The 21,116-nt window shown below is 31.2% G+C and overlaps 5 protein-coding genes and 1 pseudogene across 7 annotated transcripts in view; 5 read left to right on the top strand and 1 right to left on the bottom strand.

Moving 5' to 3' along the window:
* Positions 1-1,334: 1,334 nt before the first annotated feature.
* On the top strand, positions 1,335-6,288 carry LOC113521206 (ATP-dependent RNA helicase p62-like). Its single transcript, XM_026906670.3, has 5 exons — positions 1,335-1,747; positions 2,570-3,496; positions 4,086-4,318; positions 4,971-5,149; positions 5,708-6,288. The coding sequence occupies exons 1-5, from the start codon at positions 1,692-1,694 to the stop codon at positions 5,876-5,878; spliced, it is 1,566 nt and encodes a 521-aa protein (XP_026762471.1). The 5' UTR covers positions 1,335-1,691; the 3' UTR covers positions 5,879-6,288.
* An 88-nt stretch (positions 6,289-6,376) lies between these two features.
* Positions 6,377-11,854, top strand: LOC113521513 (uncharacterized). Its single transcript, XM_026907052.3, has 6 exons — positions 6,377-6,883; positions 7,855-8,022; positions 9,429-9,662; positions 10,182-10,337; positions 10,576-10,729; positions 11,157-11,854. The coding sequence occupies exons 1-6, from the start codon at positions 6,812-6,814 to the stop codon at positions 11,324-11,326; spliced, it is 954 nt and encodes a 317-aa protein (XP_026762853.2). The 5' UTR covers positions 6,377-6,811; the 3' UTR covers positions 11,327-11,854.
* Positions 11,855-12,136: 282 nt separating this feature from the next.
* On the top strand, positions 12,137-13,881 carry LOC113521373 (cilia- and flagella-associated protein 100-like). The gene is made up of 2 exons (XM_026906899.3): positions 12,137-13,332; positions 13,436-13,881. Exons 1-2 carry the CDS (start codon positions 12,490-12,492, stop codon positions 13,838-13,840), a joined length of 1,248 nt encoding a protein of 415 aa, XP_026762700.1. The 5' UTR covers positions 12,137-12,489; the 3' UTR covers positions 13,841-13,881.
* On the top strand, positions 13,874-15,874 carry LOC113521469 (uncharacterized; annotated as a pseudogene).
* A 126-nt stretch (positions 15,875-16,000) lies between these two features.
* On the top strand, positions 16,001-18,336 carry LOC113521470 (uncharacterized). The gene has a single exon (XM_026906998.3). The coding sequence runs from the start codon at positions 16,253-16,255 to the stop codon at positions 17,972-17,974; it is 1,722 nt and encodes a 573-aa protein (XP_026762799.2). The 5' UTR covers positions 16,001-16,252; the 3' UTR covers positions 17,975-18,336.
* LOC113521525 (ADP-ribosylation factor-like protein 4C) overlaps positions 18,020-21,116 on the bottom strand; it is a 76,516-nt gene continuing 73,419 nt past the window's right edge. For all 3 annotated transcript variants that reach the window (XM_052899002.1, XM_052899003.1, XM_052899004.1), the window contains one exon: positions 18,020-20,568. In XM_052899002.1, the coding sequence (XP_052754962.1) occupies positions 19,871-20,500 (630 nt within the window). In that variant the 5' untranslated portion in view covers positions 20,501-20,568 and the 3' untranslated portion in view covers positions 18,020-19,870. The remainder of the gene's footprint in view (positions 20,569-21,116) is intronic.

Genomic DNA, 21,116 nt, shown 5'->3' with positions numbered 1-21,116 from the left:
CACTGTCTACATTGTTACCGAGTGCCTTTTCATGCGCACACAGCTGACTTGTGATATTCTCTATATTCCTATCCTTCTTAGACATTAACAGCCAACTTGACTTGAATGAAAAATATGTTTCAGGTAAAGTATCCAAGATTTTACAAATTAATAGAACTTCAGGTAAATCCTTACCTTCCTCTTCTTTCATTAATTCTTGCTTGAGCTTATACCACAGATTTTTCAACTTCGAGATGTGTGAAGCTATGTCATCAGCAGGATTTTTCTTATATCTGAAAAATTCTAAACACAAATCATACAGGCGGTCCTCACATACACCTTCGTATAGGCGATGCAATTCATCCCATATTTCCTTTGCGGTCGTTAACCTTAGAATTTTATCCAGGATATTATCAGAAATATTATTTGTAATTACAAGTACAGCTATACTATCCAACTTAGTGTAGCTTCGTAAGTCCTCTTCGTACTTAGCCATAGCTGCTGAATCCCCAGCACTACTATCTGGCATTTCCGGTTTTTTAATTGATCCATTTATTACATCCGTTAAACCGTCTATTCCCCTTAATAGTGCTGACATGCGATACTTCCAATGTATCCAATTTTCACCTTCTAGTTTATTAATTTGAAATTTCGACACATCCATTTTGAAGTTTGGTATTAGCCCATAACCTAATATAGGAAATTGGTAGTAACACTCACCAGTATTAAGCAACGCCGGGATCAGGATCAGTGTTAAGGAAAACCAGGACTAGGATTTTGGTTACCTACACTAGTTAATATTAGTCAGTTAGCATGTTCAGTCAAAGTTCATAGTATGTAAGACAAAAGGGTAATCTGTCATATTTATTCAAATATTATTTTTCTTTATTTTACATTGACAAGCGCTGCTAGAATGCATATCGCCTGCCATTGAACCAAGGAGGTTCTTAACAGATTACATTACAAGCAAAACAAGACTTGCGTCACAGTATTGTTACACGTGGTAGAAGAAAACAGTAACATTAATTTTACTGCAGCAGCGAACAAAAGAGAAATATCTTACTCAGACTTTCGATTTATGTTTTGTCAGCTTCATTATTACATGTCTGATTTATGCATAGAATTCTTGGCATGTGAGTTTAATTAGCATTTGATCGGTTTTTTTATAATTTAGACAGACACGTTACGTAATTATAGGGAGATTTTAGGCTGTATTGTAATAAAAAAATAGGCTATATGGCGTCTGATTTTTGGCGAGTTCTGCTGAACGCAGTATCGTTTATTTAGTTTGTGACAGAACGCTTATACCGTCTTTAGTTATTGTAATCTGTGGCGAATGATCTTTATACACTGTTTGTCAGTCTGTGGGTTTGTCTATCAGTTTGATCCTATTTAGAAACATGTGTTTTATTTGGGGTTATTCTATTAATAAATAGTTACGAAAATTATTTCGGATATTTTAAAACGAGAATTGAATTATTCAGCAAGTATTGTAGATATTACATAAATGGAATGAGAATAATTTAAATGAAACAGAAGAGAATATATTTCGATAGTGTAAAGCCTGCCACATAAAACCAAATTATATGATATTAATTACTATTAACGTTTTATCATACGCATGGAGTGTTCTTAAATTCTTCTTACTAAGAAAGTTTATTTACATGAAATACAATAAATAATATATCTACTTTTTAAAATTATCCTTTAAAATGGCCTTAAATTGTTTTTCCAAGCTTTTGAAACGAAGAGATTTATGTAGATATCTGTAAGTATTATTTATTTATTTTTAATGTTTTATAATTTATTTATAACCTATACACATCGGAGGTTGAATCTTGCAGCTCTGAGATCTGAGAAGGCTTTATTAACTAGCAGTGTTCAACTTTGTAACATTCCGTATTTTAAATATCGATATAATTTTTTTTTAAATACCTATTCCATTATCATCCGATGATGGGATGGTAATATTGCCCGCGCTATTGGTATATATTGTCGGAGTACCAGTGGACATGAAGTAGATTAGTTGATCTATTGTAAAAAAATCATTATAATTTAATCATGATGGTTTTTGAGGAGGTGGTTAGCAGGCAACCCATTAATCCCCATTATTATCTATCTGCTTCTTTAGCTTTGAAAGCATAAATTGTATCATAAATCTGTATTTCTGCTTCTAACTCAGCTCCTGTTTGTTGATGCTCTAAAATCCATCAGCAAACTAGTTTAAAAAAAAATGGAAGAAGGTACCATGTAGTTAATATTAATTTTCTCATAATCCCATTTTTTAATTTTGATCATGATAACAATAATATCTCTGATGTATATATAGATGATATCTGTGGTTCGTAGTTAATTATTCAATATTTATGATATGAAATAATAAAATGTTAGGAAACTTATAATAAGTGCAAAAATGATGATGCAGTGACATATCTACAGACAACATAAACATTAAAAGATTTTATATGATATAAATATGGGATTAAAAAATTTTATACTAGTAATTGTAGTTTTGTGTTTTGTAATTTAATATACAGCATATTGCTATATATTTTTTTTATTTACTAATAATTTGTTTATTTTATTTCAGATTACAAAATGATATAAAACAGTATTCCAACAGTACAGTGTTTACTACCAAAATAATTAATGGGAAATTGCCATTTGAAAATCTGCAGAAAGGTTTATTTCACACCCCATTAAGATTACTTTTTACCTCTAGATTTTATTCCATTAAAACTGCTCATGTTGATGACGATAATTACCGTAATGAGCACAACATTACTGTTATCGGACAAGATATTCCAAGTCCATATATTGATATTGAAAATAGTCAATTTCCAGATTATATAAAACAATTTTTAAATAAACAAGGAATTGAGAAACCTACTATCATACAATCTCAAAGTTGGCCAGTAGCACTGAGTGGTCAGAATTTTGTTGGTATTGCCCAAACTGGTACAGGTAAAACTCTTGCCTATCTTTTGCCAGCTGTAGTACATATTAAAGAGAAACAAGGTAGGAAAGGATTGGGACCAAGAGCACTTGTTCTGGCTCCAACTAGAGAGTTGGCTCGTCAGATAGAACATGTGGCAAAAGATTTTGCAAAGTTATTGAATATTCGATGTGTTTGTATATATGGAGGAGCTCATAGAGGCAGGCAAGCTGAATTATTGCAATCTGGAGTCGATATTGTAATAGCTACACCTGGAAGACTGAATGATTTTTTAAAAAGTAATACTACAAATCTTAGTAGATGCACATATGTTGTGCTTGATGAGGCAGACAGGATGTTGGATATGGGTTTTGAACCACAGATCCGGATGGCTCTGAATGGTGTACCTCTTGAGAGACAGATACTGATGTTCTCTGCAACTTGGCCAAAAGAAGTGCGGCATTTAGCTAAGGATTATTTGGGAGAATATGTACAGGTAAATGTGGGTTCTACAGAATTGTCAGCTAATCATAATATTGAACAGAAGATTCACATTTGCCTACAGGAGGACAAAATGAAAATGTGAGTCCTTTTTTCTATCATTATAATGCTAGGTTTTGGTTTAGAATTAGAAACAAATTTCAAGTAAGAAAACAATGAAGATTAAATAATGTAAAACGTCTTTTCAATTGTAAAGATTATTTATTTATTAATTTTTAACTATAACATTTAAGTCCATTGGTACACATGTATGACTGTAACTACTAATGAACTGTCACTTTTCTCATATTGGGTTTGCTGGAAGAAATCTCTATTGGAGATAAGCTCGCCCTTGTGCACTATTATGTTTGTTTTTACATTTCAATAACCTTTTGTGTACAATAAAGAATAAAGAATAAAACCTTGCTAAAGTACCTAATTAATTTCTGTTAATTAGGTACTTTAACAAGTTAATGAAATTGAACACATTTTCCTTATTTTCATAGGTTGTAATAAGTTGTTTAGTCTAGTAATTTATTTTTATGTATTGTTATTTACATAGAAGGTTGATAAGAATATTTCACAAGAGTTCAAAATTACTTTTGTAAAATGAATCATGAAACTATACAAAATTAATAAAAGTAAACATATCGAAAATAAGTACTGCATGCATCTACATATTTATTTACAGATTGAATTCAATAATGCACAGTATATCTGGTGATGGATTTGGAAAACTTTTGGTATTTGCTAATACAAAGAAGTTTGTTGATATGTTGTCATTAGCACTTAAAAGGAACGGTTGGCCTGCAGTTGGCATCCATGGTGATAAAACTCAGCTTCAGAGGGATACAATCATCAATAAATTCAAAAGAGGCAATGCTAATATTTTAGTAGCCACCGATGTTGCTGCAAGAGGGTTAGGTTAGTGATATTTTTTAGTGAATTCAAAAGAAAGAAGATTGTCAATTTGTATTTTTTTTATGTATATTGTGCGTTTTTATTCTTCTCCAATTTTGAATAAATTTTGATAGTTTTTTAAATTGATAGAGTTAATTTTTGTATTGATCTTAATTCTGTTTATAGGTGACGGTTACCACTTTCCATCAGATGGGCTGTCAGCTTGTTTGCAATTCTAAGTTGCATAAAAAAAAGTAGAAATTAATGTTTTTTTATTTGATTTATATTTTTTTATGTATAAAGATAAAGTTTTGTTTTTTCATCATGTTGTTCATGTCATATTGGTGATAGTTACCATTTTCCATTAGATGGGTTATTTTGCTTGTTATTTATTAACAGTAGAATAAAAAGGATTATTTGAATAGTCATTCATTTTTTAGGTAACAAAAATTTTTAAAGGTAAAGAGGATGGAAAGGAATATCATTATTAACAAAAAAAAAAAAATACTATACCATTGGTATTGTATCCTGTTATTTCATAATTGAGAAAAGTTTATTTCAAAAATGAAAATAGTGACATATTTATACCTTCATATTTATTTATTAGTTAAAAAAAGAAAATGTTCAATGTATAACAACAGTACAAAAAGTGAACTTTACTTACAAATGTTTTTAGATGTGGATGGTATAACTCATGTAATTAACTACGATTTCCCGAACACATCTGAGGATTACATTCATCGTATAGGGAGGACAGGCCGGAATCAGAACAAGGGCGTGGCTCACACGATGCTTACCAATGATGATGCACGGCAGGCGCAAAATTTAATAGCTGTATTGAAAGAAGCTAATCAGGTATGTTTATTAAGCATAGGGTGAAATCGAAGTCGTTAGTGTTACGTGAAATTAAAAATCTACTTATGTTATTGATTATAATTAAAAATTTGTCTTTTCGTAATCTGTTATTTCGTAAATAAAAAATCCAAAAACGACAAAATTTAAAGTCTCCCATACTAACTTAACTGTGGGGACGTGCCCTGTCATTTTGAGAGGTCAAGATTTTTTTTCAATCAATATTTCTTTACTAAGTGTTCAGTTTCACGGGTAGAACACTTCCTTAAAAGGATATTAATAATTTTGATTTATCTTCACCATCACATGACTCCCGCTAATGTAACTGTGCTGAAATTGTTATTTCTTTCATGTCTTAAGAAATCCCTTCTTAGTACTTATTCAGTTTAAAATTCGTTTTGGTTGTGATCAGTCGATTAGTATCTCTTTAAATTTTTCTTCAGTAGTTCCAGGTTCGATTTCTGCACAATACAATCATTTATATTCATGATTGTATTTGACTAGATGTTATATATTTATTGTACATTACATTTTTTATATTTAATATTATTATAATTTCAGAATGTTCCAAAAGAATTGGAAGATTTGTCGCGAAGTTATAGCGAGGATAAAGCACAGCAACAACAAGCAAAGTACAAATCAAAACAATATAGCTGGAATTCAAATAGGAGATTCAATAAATATCGTTCATCTAGCAAGCCAAGCAACTATAGTAATAACTATAGATATTAACAAATTCTTTAGCCGATTTTTTATAATATAGATAATTAACAAATTCTTTAGATGGCGTTTAATTATGTATAAATGGCAAATGTAATCGGATAATATAATATCTATTCGAATTTGTTACTTTGATTTAAAGTTATTTTAAAAATTCTGTAAAGTAAAAATATGTTTCAGTTACAGGCTTTATAATTACAGTTTAAATTGATGATTAGAACTGAAATTTATTATAATATTCAATCTTACTTTCAGGCTCATTGGTAGAGCTAAGCTGATTATTATTAATTTAATAATACAGTACAGTATAGTATCAGTGAAATGTGTTATACTTTGTGTTGATCTCCTAGTATTTTATCTTTGTAACAATATTAATTTCATCAAAATTATATGTATATTCTATACAAACTTAATAGCGGTAATAGTAAATGTACATTATAATGTTTAGTACATATTAGAATTGTTGATAGAAATTTGCTAGTTTTATTTCTGTTTTCAACTTCCCTTACGAAATCAAATATATTTTTAAAAATCCAAAATAATAATGAGATAATTTTCAACTGATCTAAGAAAAGATTGCAGTGTATGTAATGGTGTCTTCGCCAGTTTTGAACCAATTTCGTTGATTCTTTTTACTGATGTAAATAGCGTTTATAAGTATTGTTCATTATCTGTGTCTTAGATCATTTTCATTGTCTTACCTTTTCCCGTTTATATAATTATCTATGACTATAGATGTGTAGAAAAAACGTTACTATGACAACATATTTCAGCTACAAGTTGTTTATCTAGTGACGCTTGACGACGCCATAGGCTGACAAGTATAATGTTTTAATTTGTGATCTGACATAATCATTGCTTAACATAATATATGAAAGGCTTTACCCGTCGAGGCAAGGAGGAGAAAGTAAACAATTCGATGTTACTGTTGTATATAATACACCAATGGCTTTGCCTGATTTAGACGTGAGATCAGTATTAAATGTTGTGGAAGAAAACTTTCAGAAAGTCGGTTTGGTTAGTTTTACTTATATTTCCTTTTTTTATTTGGCTATTATATCCTCTTGGTAAAAATTGGATAGAGGCACCAACGACGTGTCCATTCAGAATTATTTTTTTTGTTATGAATGTAAATAAATTATGAATAAGCTTATGACTAAAATTCAAGATGGGATACAGTCAAACTACTTCTAAGGTTCAATTTAGCGAGGTACACTGCTTTCTTAAATAAATTACAACCAAAATTATCGGTACGTACCTATATGTTTTAATGTAGATATACAACAAAAATGTTGCTCTATTTCTTACATGTAGTGGCGATAATGTATCTATCGATAGATCAGTTTACAAATTGTCTAAGGTGGCAGGACCTTTAAACAGCTTACTTATATTTTTATTTATCAGATGTTTGTTGCCTGGTTTCTCATAATACAAGATATTCTAGCTTGAGGAACAGACGACTGGTCTAATTGTGTTGAACTTATTATTATTTTGTGAACTGAGTCATGGATATATTCAAAGTGCCAGGGGTGAGGTTACAATTTGTCTCACATTGATTTAGTTTGTAAAAGATATTTTCTAACATTGGGAATTTAATTGGACAAAACTTTTTGGTGTTAGCTAAATTTGAACTCAAGTCAAGAACTTCAACCTTTAAAGGTTTTCTATAACATGATGGTCACAAAATTTGCATGTACTTAGTTAATGAAATCATCATTATATAAGTAGGTATGTATATATAAGTAGGTATGTATATATAATGTAAGAATAATAATAATTACATTCATCGTTATCATGTCAGCCTTTAACTGTCCTTGGGGAGGTTACCAGTAGTTGCCACGTTTGGCAGGCGAAGGCATCTTACTCGCCTCTTACGACACCAATGGCAAAGTAAGGGGTGGGCTATTCTATACTGGACCCACACCGCATTAATTAAATAATTACATACATAAATAGGTACAATTATTGACTAATTATTAATATTCTAGAAAGCTTACGCCATTCGTATGATTTACATCGGTGAACACACACTACCCAAAGATGAAATAATAAAGCAATTTCGTAAGACTATACAAGCTGTAAATGCTTCGTACTGTGAAATAAATGTCCGTGGATTGCTGCTGGTGTATGACAGTTACTTTGTACATATTATAGAGGTTTGTATAAGTAAGAATTAATACAGTGTTTTCTTTATGCTATACTATAGTATGAGTAGAATCGATTATTGAAATATAAATAAAATAATACTACAGCTAATGCTAGAAGGGGAGATATAAAAATGGAATGAAAATCCCACTTGTGCTATCGGTATACGTTGGTAGAACATTAGAGGTAATGTAAGACGAGGATGAAGTCAGCTTATTTTGGCCTATTGTGACTATTGACTGCAACAGTGGGAGATAATAGGTGAGGATGAAAGCAGGTCAGTTTGCCTATGGTGACAAATTCTATAAGAATTAACCACATTAGTTTCCATGGGGTACCGCGTGGGGGTTGACCTAATAGGGAATGCACTAGCAATGGGGCTGTTACACCCAATTACTAACAATTCCTCTCCACACGATGACAACAGGTCAGTTAGTCCATCGTAACGAATTCTGCAAGAATTAACCAAGGTAGATTCCAGGAGGAACCGCGTGGAGGTCGACCTGATATGGAGAGAGGATTGTTAGTTAATGTCTGTCTGGGTGTGTTAGAATTGATTGAAAAATAATTAAATCTTGGCAATTAATTAAAAAAATATTAAAATTCGTTCAGCTATTTTGTTCCGATGACACTCTTGTAACAAACAGGCAAAATTATTCTAGACATACCACTATTTATGTAATTATCGGGGAAAAAAATAACCAGTGCACAGAAATATGACCTTTGGATTTTATAGTACTTAAGTTTGATACATGATTGATGGTTATGTTTATATTTGCGAATAGATATGTATTATCTTGAATGTTTTATTGTTATTTGGAACTTCTACCTAAATATCTGAATTTTACAATTTCACGTTAAGATCATTTAAAAAAATATTATCACTTCGAGCTGCGGATTCTGTAAGCTGTCACAAGCCTTCATTTGGTGTAGATACAATGAAGGCCTACAAAATTCTGACACTGAAGCTCCACCCTTGCATTTAAATAAAATATATATACTTACAATTGTAATCCCTTATGGGAGTAGGAAACATTATGTCGACTGTTACCGTTGCGGTGAACGTAACTCTTGAATATATATTTCGCGGAGCTTATTTTCGGTACCTTTTTACAGAGGCTCTCGTAATACGAGGACTTGTGAAATACTAATACCTATCCATTTGTTTCAATAGAATTTAATAAACAAGTTACCAAATAATATAAAATTATTAGACAAACATTTTTAATTTGTGCTACTATTAAACATCAGCAGTTAGTCAACTTATAATTGATTTGACCATAAGAATAGTTGAATCAATTATAAGTATCATTTTCATTAAGTTCTATTGATGCAGACTTTATGTTTCAATGCCCCGTACTCACGTCTCAAAGAGTGTATTTATTTTAATAATTTGTACTTTGTAAACATACTACAGGGATCGGAGGATACAGTGCATAGACATTTAAGGTTTCTTTTCAAATCTGAAACTGATTGGATAGAAGAGATGCGTAGGTTGGACGACGAGGCGGCCCAGGCGGCTATTGCTGCAGCAGAAGAAGCAGCTGCGGAGGGACTTACAGTGATGATGGAGGACGAGCCTCATCAGAGATCTGAACGCCAAATGTTCCGACGTTTAAAAATATTAACTGTTTACCATTCTATACAGACGGTAAATTATAAAAATTAAAATAAGAATAATAACAATAATTGGGGTCGGAAGGGAGCAAATGTTGGGACATTTGATACGATATGACGTAATTATGAACATTATAATAGATGGTAAAATAGAAGGAATACGGGAAGGAGAGACTAAGGCTTAGTTACATCGGGCAGATCAAGGAAAAAGTTAGTGTTGTGTTGTATCAAATGAAGAGACTCGTTGAAAATCGTAGTGAGTGGCAAGAGCTCTACGAGCGCAGCTTTTAAATAGGAAATGAAATAAAATAATAATAAGATTAACGCAATTGTAGTAATGTTATAAACGTGAAAGTTTGGGTGTTTGTATGTTTGTAAGTCGCTTATACGAACTTATTAATATGTAATAATATAATACTACATATTACAGTAGGTTATGTAATTTTAACACATAGCACATGTAATATACTGATGCATTCGGGTAGAGCTCCAGGAAACTGTTAGTAATAATGTAAAGTTATTGAAAAAGACTTCAAATTAACTATTTTTTCAGTTAATATTTGAAGGGTGGCAAGCGGTGACGGCAAATCCGCCTTCGCTCATCGGGAAGTTAGACATATTTGGACCCTTGGCAGAGCACATGGAACAATTGCGGATATGCTTGGATAAGATTAATAGGCTATGTCAAATAGCAAAAAGTGAAGAAACAGTGAGTTCTAATTGACTACGCTTGAATATTAAAATATAAAATAACAAATAAAATAAATAATTTATGCGTAAATAATAAAGACAGGTCGCTTGGTCCTTCGTGGCGAATTCAACAGAAATTAACTGCAATGGTTTCTAGGAGTACTGCGTGGAGGCTGTTTTGATGGGGCAGATCTTGTTAGACTTCCTATTAAGGACATAAGAATACAATGTCTCTTTTTTAATTAATTATTTTGCAGTTATCGTTCGAAGGGCTGAGCGCAGTTGATGCTAAAATGGAAGCGTTGCCTGAGGTCGCGTTACTGGATTACTTGTTGCAGTCGCAGTATATCCTCGATCTTCGTCACGTTGCACACTTACACCGACGAGTTGATGACTACTGCTTTTATTTTGGTGAGTATGAGGCCTCTTCTACTTTATAGATACATCGAAAGATCGATATGTCTATAAATATTAATGATTACAAAGTTTGTTCTCTAATAAATTCACTAATGCAGATCTATAAAAGGTATATGCTGTCCTGATATGATGAATGTATATGATTGAAACGATATAACGACTGGTAGAGACTGCTTTTAGCATTAAATCCTCTTTGTACACATGTACAAGGACGACTTAATGCTAAAAACATTCTCTCTCAGTTAAGCTTAGAGAAGTGTTAGAATACTCGAATTTATGTTTAGGGGTTAAAACCTTGTTGTATACGGCTCATAATAGGATTTGACTTGTATAACCTGCCGATGTAAATATGTCTACAACTTCGTTAAGATTATAATTTCCGAAAGGTCTACTAAATTTTCTTGTATTAACTTTGCTACAGAAAACGTTTGGCCTTTACCAACACAATTCACCCCCCGTCTCTTATACAAGTTGAAGGTTGATGATTTGTTTGTTGAACCACTTCCGGTGATGCCTTGGGAGCTTGTCAACAAGGAGACAACAGATGACGAAGAAAGAGAAGAACAGAGTGGAAGTTCATCCACTGACTGATTAGACGTCAACTAGTGATTATCTATTTTTTTCTCTATATTTTTAATCTATAGTATATAACCGAGTCAGTACTTGCAATTTATATTACCATATGCACCAAAAATATCCTGTACCTAATTAAAAAAATCTAGGTTACAAAATTTTTTTATGTTATATTTTATTTCTTGCATATTTCTAAGATTATAAAATGTGTATAAATATAATTAATGTACTTATTTTTATTAATATAAAACAATTTAAATACTATGTTACCTTTGACAATAGATAACGTGAATTAGCTCTATTTAGTTATATTGTGAATGTCTTAGTTCTAGGTACAAAAATTACGATACCTTACGGACTACAAACCTACGCATTTTACAGTACCAGTGAGAGACCCTATAAAGTTATCTGCTTGTAAGGTGGCTATATGTACATTTCCCATGGTTTATACTAGTTTGAAGGTTGAGTTAATGGCAGTAAAATAACTGGGTTCTGTGAGAACTCAAGACCTTCAAATTTCAGGAGTTGGCAGTACGGGAGTGATGTTGGTGATGTTGCATTGCATTACATTGGATGCATTGCATTGCGTTTATGGCCTACGAATTGTTCGATATTTGCTGGCCTAAAAGCTAGTTTATCTTTGGGAATAAAACGAGGACTGTAATAATAATAAAATATGTTATATTAGAAATGAAATATAAATGAGAGATGAGTACGAATTTTTTTCTTGTAAGTGAATAAATAATTTGAAGATAATACCATAACACGAAATTTGTTTATTGTAATATTTATTAAATCACACATTATGATCAGATTAGCCGTGTAAGTCCTGGCATACAATAGGCTACTCCTTCCTTTCCCGTAGGTGTCGTAAGAGGCAGCTAAGAAAGCTTATCACCATAAGGGGTAGTATCGTCCCTCTTAAAACATCACCAAAAGCCATACTGCGGTTGCCAACCTGGCTACTAAGCGTGACAACTACATACAAAACTCTCTTGTGGGAGAGACTATATTCAGCAGTAGACAGTTAACGGCTGGCACAACATATTACGATCAGGTAGTTTTCTGTTAGCGATACATATTTGCAAACAATAGATGTGTTACTATAGTGATATCGATTTATCCTGCTGTGATAACTTTAATCGCCTAATTCAATTTGCTATTAGTATTGTCAGTCAGTCATGGATAGTAAAAATAAAAAGAATATAAGAAGACAAACGAGAAAAACAATTGCTGGAATAAAACTACCTCCAATAGGACCGGCTGCTGATATTCAAATTAAAACAATTTTGGATATTGATCCAGATTATTATTCTCTAGTGGAAGGACGGCCAATTAAACCTAACACTTCTATTCATAAATATAAGCAAAATATAAAAGAAGTAGCACTGAAGCGGACTCTGCATGGATTTTTAGTAGATGAAATACTTAGAATAGATAAAGAAATTGAAACAGAAAAGAATATTTATGAAACCGCATCGAAGCATTTTGAGGAATATCAAAACAGTTTTGATAAATTTTTGGCAGATGATAATAATAAAACGATTTCCGTAATGAAAAAATCAGATGGATTAGCCAAAGATTTAGTTAATCGGTCTGATGAGTGTAAAAAAGCTAATTATGAAATGGCCTCCCTCAAGTCCAAGTTGCAATACATTGATGAAACTTTGGTGATTTTATTATCATTCCAAAATTTTCTGTATAAAGCTGCTCCAATTTTATGGCGAGAAGAACATAAAATAAGATTAGATATTAAACATAACGAGATATTTTCTATGGATTCTGATATCTTCAGTAAAATCGATATTAATGCCATTAAAGAACGATTAAGTCAGCTGCCTGAACCACGATTGTATTTTGAGACACCCGAGCAGATACTCATAGTTTTTGATTCGTTGGAGAAACAAAATTTAAATTATTTATTAGTTACAGAAGAGTTAAACTCTGAGAAAAATAGGTTTATGAAAACTTTAGATATTTTAAAAATAAAATTGAGACAAGAATTGGATTTTATTCAGCAAAAGGTAAGATAAATATTTAGATATATTTTACTAAATTATACTACCTATTATTTTATATATCCTGATTATGATTATTCACAATTTACTATTTATGTCTTTTTTGCAGATAAAGGAAATCGAGGATATAATAATATTAAATGATATTCGTGCAAGTGAAGTAAAACAAATATTTTTTAGGATATTAGAGGAAAAAATTAGGTATTTAGTATCATCAGAGATGGCTCTGCAGATTTTTAATTACGTAGAATTTACCTATGAACAAGTTATTACTTCAAATGAAACTGAACTAAGTTCTTTAGAAATGGCTATGGCGTTAGAGAGTGAATATGATAATTTAATGATGGATATATCTGCCTTTGATTTGGAATACGTAAAAACTATCGAGAAAGAAATATATGAGCATGGAGAAAAAGAAATAAAAGATGCTACAGAAGCTACGAAATTATTGAAAGAGATAGACAAGTTGAGCCGACGGTTAAAATCTGCGTTTGAACCAACCAGAAGGAAATAATATAATTATTATACGAGAAAAAGATGTTACAATAAATTAATTGGTTACTAGGTAATTTTTTTTTCATCTAGAAGAATTTATTTTAAAAACTACTTCTAGTATGGACTTATTTGAGAAATGTAACTTATATTTCTGACATTGACATTAAAGTATATATTTCTTTTATATTTTTACAAGGCTTCGTAATTCGTTCCTGAAGAATTTTATTATATTTAATTTATACCGCATTATTACTTAATTGTAACTTTTATTAAAAATGTCTTATTTAGAAAAAAAGAACAAACCTATGGTTCCATTAAAAACTTTAGATATTATATTTAGACGTCGTTATGTGCCAAACACACAGCATTATTTTACTAATAGGAACCACGCTTTGTCAGTTGAAAAAGAGAAAATAAAACGAGTCCGCCCATTTCGTATAGCAAAGTCAGAGAAGTTGTTATCATATATTAAATATAGCGACAAAAAAGAAAAACAAACTATGCAGCAAAGGTTAGCACAACCACTTTTTCTAAAAGACAATTTCAAAATAGCTGCAACCAGAGACATTTCTAAACGATTATTTATTGAAGATCCGTTAGATGATGTAAGAGCGGTCGTTAAAATCCATCCTGAATTCTATACCGTTATTGAAGGCCGTCCTTTAAGATGTTTTGACGATATAAAAGTATATTTAAGTAATATTCGTAATTATGCTATGAATCGACAACAAATTGGATATCGTCGTGATTTAATTTTGAAGACAGAGCAAAGTATTGTAAAAGAAACAAAGGAATATGATATAATTGTAGAAAATGTCAAAAACCATATTAAAAATTTTCAAAAATTTTTAACTGAAGACTACAAAAAAGCCTGTTCTAAAGTATCTAAGGCGGTAAAGGTTTACACTGCATTAGTAGCTAAGAATTCAGAGTTGCTCGGATATATTTCTACATTAACTATATTGAACAATATTTTATTCAAATTAGATGCCATTAGAAATATATTAAAAATGTATCGTAGTTATTTAATATTTGTAGCTCCACTATACTGGAGACAACAAAATGATGAAAATTTAAAAGGAAGAATACAATCAATCCAATTTGAGTCAGGTGAGTTTGTGACTGATAATGATTTAGTAGAAACTTTAGATATTGACAAAATCGTTGAGGCGGCGAAAACTGAATTAAAGAATCCATTTCCTGCTTGTTTGTATTTCCAAAAACCTGAGCAAATGATTTATTTGTTTCGTACAATGGAATTACAGAGTAGGGAATATCTAATACAGTTGGCAAAAACCGATGCTCCGTTTCGTTTATTACGAGATCGAATTAAGCAGCTTAAACAGGCAACGAAGCAAGAACTTGATTATTTTCAATATTATATAGATAGCATAAATAATGAAATTGCTAGAGAATGTTACAATGAAAATCATTTACAAGAAAAGTTTTTCAGAATATTAAATGAAACTTTCTATGATAGTGTGGCAAGTTCTAGTACACTAAAGTTGAAAATTTGTATTGAGTATGTTTATGAACAAGTATTTGGAAAATGTGAAGAAGGTCATCAAAGCTTACAGGATCCTATGAAGATTTTAGAGGTCATGTACGAAGATTATAATTTACGTCTTGATTCTTTAGACTTTACAATTGTCAATCAAGCTCGAAATGACTTTTATGCCCAAGACTTGAAAATGATGAGGAATGCATACACAGCTCAAAGGGAGTTGAAGGCTTTTGGAGAAATGACTATTGCTATGAATAAAGCTTTTTTACCTCCAGCAAGATTTACTCGACCTGTTCTTAAAAATTTTGTAGACAAAAAGAATAAGTTGTCCTTTGAAAATGCGGAAAAAAAGAAATGTCAATTGTTTAGTGGAGAATGTAAAAAAATCAAAATGAATAAATTAAATTAAGAAGAAAAAGAGGGATTGTTACTCTTTACAGACTGGTGCGAAGGTACAAATCTATCCTATTTCCACCCTATTTACAGGAATATTTTACATTTGTTAAACCGGCATTTGATTGGTTACCAAGTAAATCTATTAGATCTTAATTTTGACATTTATATATGTGTTTATTTAATAATATCTATTTGGCTCATACTCGTAACATGGGTTTCTATTATATATACCTCGATTTATTGTATATTCCTATAAAGAATTTTAGAAAAGTAAATCTTTAGTGTTAACTTTATCGTATCTGTTTACCTTTACTATAATATAAAAATATAAAATATAGTATAGTAAGTATAAATAGCGATTATTATGTTATCATAATATTTATATTCACATAAATCACATATTCGAATTGAAAATAGAATTGAAACGAGATGGCTTTGGATGATATTATGTAAAAAAGACAATGTCTATTTATTAATTGCTTTTAATATATATTTGAGAATCTTTTCATTGAATATATTAATATAGTCGAAATGGATGATGTTCATTCATTAATAATTAATATACCTATATCAAAAGTATTTACAAAAGAATCTAATGATTCTATAAAAAAGTTACAAACTAAGAAAATATCAAAACGAAATATTGGGAATAATATGCAGAAAACTTTAGAAATTTCGCTAGGGAAGTATTATATGCTTGGTAATAATCCGCTGCAAGTAAATGATTTAAAACGAGAAGAACTTCTATTGGCATACAGGTCATATATGAAAAAACAAGAAAACGAAAAACATAAACAAAGATTGGGTATTGATGTACACAAAAAATATAAAATTGTTAGTGCAGACATGAAGAAACGTTTATACGTAGAAACACCTTGTGATCATATTTACGCAATAACTGACATAGACAAAGGTTTTTTTACTAATGCAAATGGACGTGCTTTATCAGATCATGTACCACTTTTTAAATCTTTGAAATCATCATTAAGTAGCCGGCTGAGATTGAGACAAGCGATTGGTTACAGAAATGATGGTATTCTTAATATAGAAGCCAATTACAAAAAAGAATCGGCAAAATACGAGCAAAGTTTTCAAAGATATGTTGAACAAGTGAAATATTTTGATATTTTTATATTTGAGGACTATCATAAGTCAGTGGCGCTTCTTCAACAATGGGATGAATTGAAAGTAAAAGTAAACATTAAAATATCTGAATTACAAAATTTTGCTGCTCAGCAGTTTCCTATAATATCTACATTGATGGGATTAGATTATATGTATAAAATACAACAAAAGTATGGTAGATTTTTGTATTATTTGTCTCCTCCAAGTTGGCGAATAAAAAATAGAGAATTTGCTCATTCTGTAGAAATAAAAGCGAAAGGTTTTGATCTGGCTGGAAGCGAAGAAGAAACATTCACTATAGTATTTGAAAATATGCAAAGAGAATGCTACGGTAATCTTATTAAGCCAGCACTATATTTTACACATCCACGTGATTTACTTGATATATTTGATGGTTTAGAAAAACAACAGTTACACCATTTCACTTATGTCACACATCTCGCACCGCTTAAAAAAATATTGAATGAAGAAATAAAAACATTGAAGGAGTTTATTGCACAAGACAGTGCTTTACTTATAAACACTATTAAAACATTTGAAATTCTTTTAAAATTTAGCGAAGAAAGATGTGCTCAATTAAAAAATAGATTTTATAAAGTTCTTTATGGATTATTCTTCGAAAGTGTCAGTGCACCAGAAGTTTTAAAACTGTTTTTGCATTTGGAATTCAGTTATGAAAAAGTAATATGTGAGAAACAAATAAATTTAGATATAATGACAATGGCAAAAGGTTTGGAAACTATGTATATGGATTACTCAAAAGCTTTAGATGAAATACATAGCGATACAGTAAACCGCGCTGTGAAACGGTGTATGGAGAGAGAACAAAAGAAGATTAGGAGAGCAAAGGTGGCTTCTAGGGAATTACGTGTTTTTGATAGATTGGAGAGAAATTTGCTGCGCGCGCATGCACCTTTCGTAGAGAGAGACTGGAGTAAGGTATTTATTAAAAAAACAATGATTACAAAAAAACTAAAACAACAGTATTGTAAACCTAATAATGAAAAAAATATTCGGAGAAGTCTCAATGAATCCGAGTTGGAATATCTTAATTTATTTACAGAATGGACTCAGAATGAGGATCCTGCAAAGTATTTGCATTTTGATGAAAACAGAATGTCAAAGTAATGTTATATTATATTTGTTAAAACGCTATTAATAAAACTCAAGCAGTTATTGAAAACAGACTTTATTTACGGGGAATCAATATGAAAAACGTCTATTTAAGTATTTTCATAAAACACAATACAGTATTAATATGCCATAAAGTTAATTTTATAAACAAACATATTTCGTAACAAAATGTACATATAGGTACTACGGATAAGATGTTTGGTTTCATGGTATAGATGATTATCTACCTGAAATTTACATATTTACAAGGCGAGTAACACAAACTCTGGTAAAAGCTTCATATTAGGTAATTCAGTACATTAGGGTTTACTAAGTTGTATCTCTATGTGTAAATAAATAATACCTATTTAATAAAATTACAAAATAAAAAGAAAATTTTAGATTTTAAAGCTCACACTTGAATGTTACTTTTGACTATTTGTATTTATAATATATATCTATGGATTAAATATGATTAAATAAAAAGGTATACATAATGAAAATATTCATAAAAAATGTGATGTGTGATGTACTTTGCTCCATAAAAAGTCATAAATTGCTAGGGTACTGTGATTTTTTATTAGACTTTCTAAAGCTTAAGTATTAGTATTGGAAAATATTTTTGTAATTGAAGGTCTTCTATATCCTGATTGGGTTGGTCCCGTACTTCTAATGCTACGATAAAAGTTGTTTTTTTTTTGTTTTATGAAAATAATATGATTACTTTTTTGTTCACTTATTATCGTTTCTATTTCCAGATTTAAAATTTTCTCAGTTTGTAGATTTCGAAATTAAATAAATAGTTTTTTCTCTAGAAAATATTTATGACTGTTTTTGGAGTAAAATTCGAAAAGAAGAAGAAGCGAAATTAAATAAATACATTTCCATTTTTTGATTTAATAATAAAAATGACCATTTATAAAACAATAGAGTGCTGTCTTTTTAATAGAGTTTTAACATTTTATTGTATATTTACAGTGTATTTACATAAAGAAGAAGCCATACAAACGCAAACATTAAAAGCCTCTTTTATAAAAGTTAAACATAGAACATCACAATAATTTTTAAATAATCTCTACAGCCTAATTGTTAACTGGCTACTCAAGTGACTTCTGATACTCAATGGAGGGTTATAAAGTATTAGTATAAAAAGGATGAAGACAAGAATATAATTTGAAATGAAAATTATACATAGGAAGTTAAATTGAAAAATAATAAGATACACCAGTAGAGTACGATAACATTGAAATAATCGAAGTGTATCACTTCATTATTAACAATAACATAATACATATATTTATGAACATATCACGCACGCACATTTAACATATTTTGCAATTAAACACTAATGGTCCCACACAATATTGTGAGCCACATACATTTACATTCATTTCGTGTACACAGTTATTCCTGGAGTTACAAAATACCTATTACATTTTCTATTTGGTATATATTATTTGAGTAAAATGCTAGGCCGTATCCGAATTAAATGATTATTGAAATATTTTGTGGATAAATCAATTAATCGTCATTTCAATATATTATATAGAAATCGTTATGTCCATGATCAAGACGATGTACACAATTTAACTTAATACCATATAATATATAATTTGCATGTATCTTGTATCTTCATCCTTCCCCTAGCTATTTTCAAAAGAAAATGACTAGTAGTTTAAATTAGATTTAAAAAAATATTCGTATCCTTCAAAATGTTCAATATTACTTGAGCAACATTATGATGGAATATTTTCATAAGACGTTATACATCTACAGTAAAAACAATATTTGGTGTTTCAAACTTGGACATTACTGAAAATATCCTCAAAATGAGCATTTTGTAATACTTATCTCGCAAAACTGAACCAATATCATACATATTGTTGATATTTTAGGTTTTTAAAAGAGTGTTTATCTGACACGTTTCTTTTGCAACTTAGCTAATTTTCTTCTCTTAAGTATCATTTCATATAGTGCCTCTAGACCTTCGTGGAGGCCATCACCTGTGATAGCACATGCAGGTTGCACGTGCCAGGAGTGCCCATCCCGTGAGCTATGCGGAGATGACACCAGTTCATGTAGACCTAATAATCTCTCCAGTTCTCGGGGCTCTTTGGCTCCTGGTAAGTCCTGTTTATTTGCTAATACGAGTATCGGCACTCCTGTATTGTCTGGGGATTTGGCAGTACGTATAAGCTCCATTTTAGCTTCTTCCATTCTTTCTATATCTACCGAATCCAACACAAATATAATACCATCTGTGCATCTAGTGTAAGATTTCCACAGTGGCCGCAGCTTTTCCTGCCCGCCCACGTCCCACACCAGAAAGTTAACGCCTTTTGATTTTCCGATAGTGCCTTTGACTTTTTCGCAGTTGAACCCAATCGTGGGAACGGTGTTTAGATACTGATCAAATTTGAGCCGATACAACGCGGTGGTTTTGCCGGCGGAATCTAGGCCCAACATGACGACGTGGAGTGTGCCTTGGGCAGTGGGTAGCGCATCGAGCAGGCTCGAATTCTTGCCCATATTAGCACCCATACTTGTTTCCTCCAAGCGGCTATCTAACGCTGTCGTCGGATCGCACCATCACGAGCATCTGCTCTTACCTGAAAATATAAACAATCATATTTAAAATATCTGGTAGATGAGCAATTATTGATACATAGGATAGGCAATCTCTTATTTCGCCATAAATAATTATGCACGTTACAGACACTATGAATATATTCTGGTTTGCGATGCGTTATTGCATCATAACTTGTAAGTAAACTTTGCTATTCATAGTTACGAATATAGAGGTATATGAAGAGAACGATGGATGACTTTAAAATATTTAAAGAGTTTCGTGTTTGGTTTAATTACGTAAAGTACGTTAACTGTAAAATATATAAAAAGTATAACCATGAATAAAAATACGATACAGCCAAGCTTTTCATGATACCTATCTAGTCCGTTGCTATGTGGAGAGCCGACGAGTCAGTTAAATTTAACGGTGTACACAGGAGGGGCGTAGTGGAAAGAGGAGTGGAAGGGGGAGGGGCTCTTCGAGACGAGACGAGATGTCGCCATAGCTCGCGCCCTTTAATAATTATTCGCGGCAGACGAGTCATCGACTTTTTGCGTAGAGGCACGGGCTATATTGGTTACTTTATTG

The sequence above is a fragment of the Galleria mellonella genome, unplaced genomic scaffold, assembly GCF_026898425.1.
Source record: "Galleria mellonella isolate WM207_F2 unplaced genomic scaffold, CSIRO_AGI_GalMel_v1 utg55, whole genome shotgun sequence".
Lineage (NCBI taxonomy): Eukaryota > Metazoa > Arthropoda > Insecta > Lepidoptera > Pyralidae > Galleria > Galleria mellonella.
Note: the sequence above shows the minus strand (reverse complement) of the source record. Positions and strands in the feature narration are given on the sequence as shown.